Raw genomic sequence first — 8,493 nt, forward strand, 5'->3', positions numbered from 1 at the left:
AATGCAAGCAGCCATACTTCCAGCTGAATCTTTTGTCTATGATACTTTCAAGTTGCTGAATGCGCTGTACCATGTCGTCTCACGTTTCGGTTGGCACGATTTTCCAGATGGCGGGGTACATTTCAAAGGGGCTGCTGGAAGCTGTTTGACTTGATCAGATGGATGTCAAAATCTGCGTCGTCGTATCGCGAGAAATGTCATGCTAAGTAATCACCGAGATAGACACTTTCTGTATTTGTATAAGCTTTTGATGATGAAAGTAAAGTTTGTTGATGATAACCTATGCATATAGTTCACGCTTTCTCTCACATCACTGGATATCGCCGTGAAGGTTTTCGGGTCCTGTTTATCGGCTTTGGAATACTCTGTTGCAAACGGTACTCGGTCCCATGGGGTTGCCAGACACTTTTAAGCCAGAGACGTTAGTAGTGAGCCGCCCCTTATGATGGCAACCAATGAATCTCAACTTAATGAAGGGGACCTTCGTTGCTCGCAAAATGCAACAATTAGAACCCAGCTGACGCACACCAGTAGCATGCGGCCAGTGGTCCATGATGTCTAATCAACTAGCTATCGCTCATAGCGGAAGGTTAAACGAATCTAGCGGACGCACACGACCAGTACGCGCCCATCCATCTCAACCGAAAAGAGCCGGTGGCTCAACTTGGACGACGAGAAAGGTTGAATTTGGTTGGACGTTTTGATTGGTATATATTCCACGGCAGGAAGCGTGCGGCCTTCTTGGTGCGCAGCGTTCGTCGAGCCATTGACTTCCTGAAAGAATAGGGAGATATATGTTAGCTTACCAAGATATAACAACGAAGTGCGTATCCCCATAGACTGGGAGAACTACTTACCTCGGAGGACTAAAATTTCAGCGGTGGCCGTCTTGACGACGTCGTCTCCATTGGCTGATGTGGCTGATGCGGATTGTATAGTTTGTTATAGTTGATGCCTACTTAATATTAGGCCTCAGGAAATACGAGGCCCACCTAGAGTGCAGGGTGCCTAAATATCCGAAGAAAAAACCGAAACTAGTGGCCCTGATATGCATCACATGCAATCATCGTCTCCCCCAAGTGGTGCTCTACAGCAAAGTTATTAGTGTAACGTCGGATACTACTTATGATGCATGCAAGTAGTATGTTTTGTCTTAAATCCGCTAAGCGTCTCTTGAAAAGTGAGACCTATTAAGGAATTTGTAGAGTCGCTTTGTAGCATTTGCTTGCATTTGAGCAACAGTTAATTAATATCCAGGAAAGTCCAGGAAGACACGTGCAAGGAGAAGGTGGCTATTCAGTTTTGTAAACAAGATGCTTATGAGAGTTTTGCTTCCCTGTCTAGTAGTGTGTAACTGTTCAGTTGGTGTTTCTAATAAACATCTCCACAGCGGAGATTTTCTTCCTTTCACTGGTATAATGCTAATAATACGGCTATCACTTTGCTCCTTCCCGGGCCTGAAAATTTGAACGCATAAAACCTTCTGAGTCACTGTGCTGGGATTGTGTGCTTCAGTTCAAGTCATCATCATAGTGCGCCTTCATTTCAGATCTGTTTGCCAAGCACACTTATGAGCTTTCAGGAAGGGCCGGGGACCATGGAGCAAAACTTCTCCAGATCCAGGCGTTTAGATCGGGTTCAATCATCGTTTTTTACATTACCCTTGATGCGCGTAAGTTAGTAAACAACCATTTTGGTTTACTTCTGGAGTTTTGGCTGAACCTCAGCGGCTGACGTTTGGTGACTGCTCACCTTTTTCACCAAATCGCACCAGTAAATGAGCACACCGTTTTTAAAGAGCCCACCGCACCGAAGCTTTACCCCCGAAATTTACATGACTACGCTTCAAATTGGTTACTGACTATTTTCAATATCAAACCATTGGACGTTTGCATCCCGTGCACCAGAAGCCCCACCACAACCCCTTTTCCGTGTTAAGGCGGGATGGTCGCACTGGTGGCGTGCACTCAAATGCAAACGCGTTCACAATACTCCTTAAGCAACACAGTGGATTCCCCGTGCCCCGGGTTTCTGGTAATCGGCTTCATATAAGGCAATCAGAAGGGTACTGCTACTGTTGGATGCTTTTGCTGCTGGCTTAAGCTTGTCCTTTATATAACACGGTTCACCGGAAATCGTCTCGTGAATACAAAAACGCCATGGATAACAAAGAAGAAAATGCATACTAATATGTAGATTAAGAGGGACATATTTAAGGCGATTTGTGCAGCACTACTGACGCTATTCTCTTAACGTAGCTTATAACCCATCCTTAATGTGTGAATTCAACGCAACAAGATCAAATCAAACCCCAAACACAACGCTACCACGCATCTCACATCTTGCTTTAACCTCTCGTCCTCGTATATCTTAAACTTTCATCCATTTAAGATTCATCCAACTCCCAGAACCCGTTGTGCGCACTTACCGCGTGGCGTGGTAGCAGATAATTATCCTCTGCGATACTGGCCCAATTTCGCGGCTCTCTGTGATAGACATTTGAGCCACTTTTATGGTCTGGTATACTCTCCGGCGCAACGGACCTACTTCTAACATTGCCACCAACTGACCACCGTTCCCATTGACTTGCTGAGGCAGCGCATACATGGTAACCACGGTGTTGGACCAAGCTCGTTCACATTTTACATTACTCTTCACACTGCCTACCTATGTGGACGCGCACTACCTGAAAAACACAAGCCCCAGATATTCACGTATGACAACATCCACCCTCTCCAATCCCCCGTTACAGTCCCTCAATTCTCGCAGCTAAATAATGAGCAACGATCGTTGATATCTGGTATCGTCGCATCGCTATTCATGTCAATATTTGCGATCACGCCTATATGCCTGTTACTGAGGCCGAAGCTCACTTTATCCCCTGATGCCCTCTGTTAACATATTTGTACTTCTTTACCTCTTTTGCATCCTTATTTTGGGGGTGTTTGGTTGAGTGCCTTGCCCGTATGGCAACAAAGACCCTTACCAACCAAGCTGCACCCTCCACAGACTCAAGCATATCCAAGTTCATCGATGGTCAGCCCCCTGGTTAGGCCTTTTCTAACCAGAGGGTTTCTGATACATTCAATATCTCTAATTGCTTTGCTCCGCATGCCCGTATATGGAACAATCCGTAAGCCAGTGTAGGAAGCCGCCCTGGTGGTACTTTAACTGTCATTCTCAGTCTGATGGCCTGACCTCAGTTAACAGGCCTGAATTTCGATACACAATTTGTAGTTCGTAAACTTTAAGGACAAATAATCAGTTGGTGTTACTCAAATTTACCTCCTGCCCACCACCGATTCCAGATTTTTTGGCATTCGTTAACGCATTGACAGTCATCCTAGGGAGGTTGAACTACAGGGGACAAACCTAGTTTGTCTTGGATTAATTGGGATGCTGATAGGGGGAACGAAGTGCACGCGGTTCGTGCTGACATTTTCCCTCAACCTCAAGGAAATTGCACATAAACGGAAGAGACCATTGCTCATGAAATTATCAATAAACACGGGATCAATGGCCGATCATTAGACGAACACCCCAAATTTCTCTGAAACCGGGTTTGAAAGGAGGGAAGTTTTGCATAAATTTCAGCATTCGATGATATTTGTTCGGAACCGTTAAAACTCTCTAATCAGCGACAGCTTTACTAAAACTCCTCCAAGCTTCTTGAAGGTTCAGTTTGGACTTACTTCATATTTTGATGGCTTCCATAGCTCAGAATGATGCGTCCATGAAGACGATGGTAGATTTCATTAAGTGTTTGTTTTCTTCATATGCGTACTCCTGTGTTGGATTTGGAAACATCCTAAACGGGTACATCAACTATAACTGTGTTATTTTGCTCGGGCGAGATCACAGAAGAACGGCCATTAGTGACTCGCGCAGAAAAGTTTCCCGATTTGCAGAGTGCATCACGCTAGAAAAAGCCAAAAAGTTCTTGTGGCCAGTAAATTTGATGTTTTTTTTTAAATTGGTCAACATCCGCTATATCGGGTGCACGGCAACGTTTCGGTCCCCACCGTTATGTTGATAGTGACTGACATACGTGATAGACTTGATAATGACATGAAGAATTGGTGGGTCTGCGGGCTGCACAAGCAGATAGTACAATGAAGCGGCCAATACTTCGGCGTCCTGGTACAGCTTAAGCAGACTGAGGTGGACTTGTGGACTCATGTAACACCTTCGGTCGGGGAATAGCAGACATGTGGTGAACTACGGTTGATATATGGGAATGGGTACGCAGTCAGTCAGCTGGGGTTGTCAGGGTAGTTAAGATCGGCGCGGGAACCGTGACCAATGGGACCAGTGAGGTCTAAGGATGTTCTGATGCACGTCGATGGTGCAGGGTGGTTCATTGTCGTCGTTCAAGCGAGGCAACAGGGCAGTTGTATCCATATTGGGGACTAAAACGGAAGAAAAGGTGTCAGAGGGCCCGCCAGAGCAAGATGGGGATTTGGTTAGATTGCAGACCGAAATAGAAAGCAGACATTTCTAGTGATGACGGTTCCTAACCACTGTAGTGAGGCGACAATGCCCGATTTCAAAAACGATCATAGAGTTCAGGTGGAGGTTATAGCAAGTAGCGGTTTGTAGTCAATGTGAATGGGTGCGGCCATAGGAGGATACTGGGACGTGCACTAGCCAAATTGTGTGCGAAGAATGTCGTAGCCGGTTGTGCAGTGGTCCCTGAAGCTGGTTAGTTTAAGCGGGTTGTGAGTGTACTGTTCTCAGTTTGTGGTCGCAGGGTACGTGATTTCCTATTTCGCTCATGTAAGGAATGATTGGATGGTAATCATTGGGTTGGCAGGATTACCATGTGCTGAAACATGTCAGGGAGAAAATAAAGTTAAAAAGCCATCACAGATAGTTTTTGGAAAGGTATAGTGGCGTTCACTCAAGAAGGGAGTAAGGGATCTTCATAGGAAAACAGTTGACAACTTAAGGGCTACGGCGAACAGAGGCAGGTCGGTTAAAGATGCGGATGGCTTTCTGATATTACATGCTAAGCGGAAAGTGCCGCTAAATGATCGTGGAAGTTTAGTGGATCTGGAGGAATTTAGAGTTAGAAGCACGCGATCTGATAAAACCATGATGTGCATATTCGTGCTGCATATTTGTACAAGGTAGAAGCGTAGCACGGGTACGGCCTAAGGGAAAGTGCAAACCCTGTGCGTCCAAGCTATCACACCCTGCTCCTGATGGGCCCGTTAACTCACACATGAGACAGCGTATTTCACTATGCTAAAATGACGTCTTATTTTCTTAAGAGGACTTTCAAGGACAAGCTCAAACCATCGGTGAAGGCGTTCAACAAGTGCCACCTTTTTCTATGTTTTCCGTTTTTACGCTGAAGATGGTTCAGCATGAGGATGGAAGGTCTTTGGGGAAAAGGTGTGCAGCTGATAAGAGAGTTTCTAACCATGCAGTACTTCGCATCGTTGGGGCCATTTGATGCGAAAGGGAAGGTCATGGTACCAGTGGTATTGGATACACATCTATAAATGATTAGCGGTCGAAAAGCTTGACCAGGCCGGTCAAGTGTGGATGGTCAGACAAGGCACATCGATGGGATGGATGATGGAGAGTAAGGGCCCGTCCTCCGCTTAGGGGACAAGGAGAGGATTGGTGGAATTCTGGCGGAGTACAACACTTAGTAGTTTGGTAGTTTCCACTAGTAACCCGTGGAAGCTTTTCTAGCTGTAGTCGGATGATGAAGTTCACAAAAGGACCAGTCTACAAAGACGGGCACGACAGTGGCTAATCGGTGCCCAAGACTGGAGCCTTGGTTGGTAAGAGTGCTACCACGTCTGAGTATGCAAGTGATACAGGTTGTAATAAGAATGACAGGACTGTTGTTTTCATCAAGCTACATGATATCAGTATCGGGAAGCAGAAGTAAATGAAGTTGGGATTTAGTGCTGCGAATGACTGGGTTTGACAAAAAGCAACTGCTCACTTACTGGATTGCCGCCATGGGTACACTCATCGGTACACCTCTGAAGATGCATGAGATCCTTGAATCCTGGCGAATAAGCTCATACGACGACTGACACATGTGACCGACTCGTATGCACTCCTCTTTAGCATTGAACCCTCTGCGTTCAAAGATGGATATTATCACTCATCAAGTAGTCAGTTTACCTCCATGATATTCGGAAGAATTTCGGAGGAGTTTTAAACGAAGGCATTGTTGGGGCCTCGTAATCAGCGGTAGCCGTGCGGACGGACTCAATGTCCACCATAAGTAGGCGAGATAAGAGACAACGCGTAAGTTTACGGGTATGGAGTGCCGTTGTTAGCCGCTGGATTGGGATTGATATTTGTGGCTTCGTCCATCGTCGCATGCATGCGAGGGTCTAACGTTTGCAATGGGTAGCCAAGGTGGGCGACAGCGCGTACGTGTTTAGGCACCTCAGAGTGTGGCTTGCACTTGGTCTCTCCCTCACCCGTTTTTATATCCTTCGCAATGAGGCTTTCAAGAAATCATGGTCGCACGGGAGTGAAGCATCAGTGCATAGCCTTGGCCAACCTGGCGGTATTTGAGCTCCCGTGCTTCCTTCTGGTGGCGTGGAAGTTAAGCACTGAATGGGTGCTACAGCTGAATACTTCTACACTGATGTGATGCTGTATTTACTGATGACTATCTGCATTTGTAGGATATAAGCGGCGAAGAAAAACCGTTTGTTCTTTACCACCGTTACGCGCAGTTCTATCATGGGTTGCACATGATAAGTTTGGTGTTGTACTTTGACAGTTTTCAGGAACACTGAGTCAGGTGGGGAGCGAAGTATCACGCGTGTTGTACTATAAAAACCACTCTGTAAAAAGCAGCAAGTCTGTTTCAATAAATCAGGACTTGTTTCGGAGCTGCAGCTGGTATGTGCAAACGCGGGACAACAAACAAGCAACTTTTTTGTCTTTTTGATTTATTCAACCAACCGACAGTGACCATGGCTTTTTTAACATTCGCTTGGCTGATTTCAATTCCGGGCCGTATTCTCAAGTTTCTAGTCGGCAGCATTCAGAATTATTCAGACCTCATCCCGGATGCCGAATTTACCCATCAGTGTTTAGGTCAACCGTTAGTTCCTTCACCCCTGTCCACCGGGTTGGATTCTTCCATCGTTCTTTCCCCCAATCGTATCCAGCAGACACTAATAAGACATTTGTCGGGTGCATAGTAGACACGCTTAAGATGTGCGCTGACCTCCTCAGTGTGCTGGGCTAGTCTTACTTAGGATCTGCCGTCAGAGGTGTGCAACGGTATACAGACAGTGGTGTCCGAGAAGACAGTGAGGATGGGTTTCTTATCCATAGGCTCGTATTATGGCACTGGACCATCGTTCTGAGGGTGGCGAACATCATTGCCATTAGACAGCAAACTCTGCTCTGGCTTTAAGATTTCTTTCCTACGTCCCCACCGGTAGTTATTGTAGCACGCCGTGTTACCACTTATGGTGGGTGCGAGCGCAGGAGCAGAACCTTACGGGTGGAAGTAGCCAGACCAGCTGCACTGCCAGCTAGCCTAAGATTATCTGTAGTTCATGGGTGGTATTGTTATTCCCGATGATATCATCAGAGGACTGTAAACTAGCAGACGTCGTCTTCAGATCATCGACAGCATGAAATCAGTGTTTAATACTGATGCTTCACTGCCGTACAGCGGCTGTGTTACCAGGAAAAACTAACGCCCCCATCATGTTGCCCTTCCAATAGACAGTGAATGTAATCGTCGTCCATGAGGACGAGAAGTAACGAGAGAAAGAAGACAACTGTGCCACAAAACCCTGAAGACTGCAAATGAGAGTAAAAGCTAGCCATACGCTTCAGCTTCTGAGATCGGGCGGTGTAATGCTTTCACTAACCTCTCAAGAGAGTCTCACAAAACCATTCGGTCGAAAGGGTTGGCCGCTGATATCAGACATCATTACAAGTCCTATACCCCATGAAAGATGTAACTGTCGAATCATGGGCTTGAAATTTGATCAGATTTTAGATAATAGGGTTGCAATCGGTCCGTTTGAGGCCTACTTACTTTGGATGACTGTGTACATCATGTCGATGTAGTTTGAGGCACCTATGGCGTCAGAGGGACTTGTGTATCAAGCCACAGTGCGGGTCCTTCTGTTGTACAGCTGTGAGACTTGGCCTATTCGAGCATCGGAACTGAGAAGTCTCCGGATGTTCGATGATGATGATGACTCTTCAGGAGTAGTCAAACTGTCTAACCAACTCATCAGTTGGATAAAACTAAGCCATATTTGCCACTTTGGCCTTTGGACGTGCAGTCCTCAGGTCGACTGTTTCCAACCGCTGGATGTATCACCACATTACTGCATCCTTTTGATGCCGTCACGAAGAGACTGGACCTTACCGTGGTGTGACGGTTTGCGCACCTCAACGATCCATTGAGCTATACTGGAGAGTGTCCCGCGACACTCACAGAGTCTCTCATACCAGGTTGGTCAATGGTTAGAGGTCTGACGA

The 8,493-nt window shown here is 46.2% G+C and overlaps 1 protein-coding gene across 1 annotated transcript in view; it reads right to left on the reverse strand.

Moving 5' to 3' along the window:
* Positions 1-4,275: 4,275 nt before the first annotated feature.
* The window catches only part of T265_11544 (hypothetical protein), a gene marked incomplete at both ends in the record, with an annotated part of 26,117 nt that continues 21,899 nt past the window's right edge, over positions 4,276-8,493 (reverse strand). The window contains one exon of the mRNA XM_009178224.1: positions 4,276-4,409. Coding sequence (XP_009176488.1) covers positions 4,276-4,409 — 134 coding nt within the window. The remainder of the gene's footprint in view (positions 4,410-8,493) is intronic.

Source organism: Opisthorchis viverrini (genome assembly GCF_000715545.1).
Source record: "Opisthorchis viverrini unplaced genomic scaffold opera_v5_514, whole genome shotgun sequence".
In the NCBI taxonomy this organism is placed as follows: Eukaryota; Metazoa; Platyhelminthes; class Trematoda; order Opisthorchiida; family Opisthorchiidae; genus Opisthorchis; species Opisthorchis viverrini.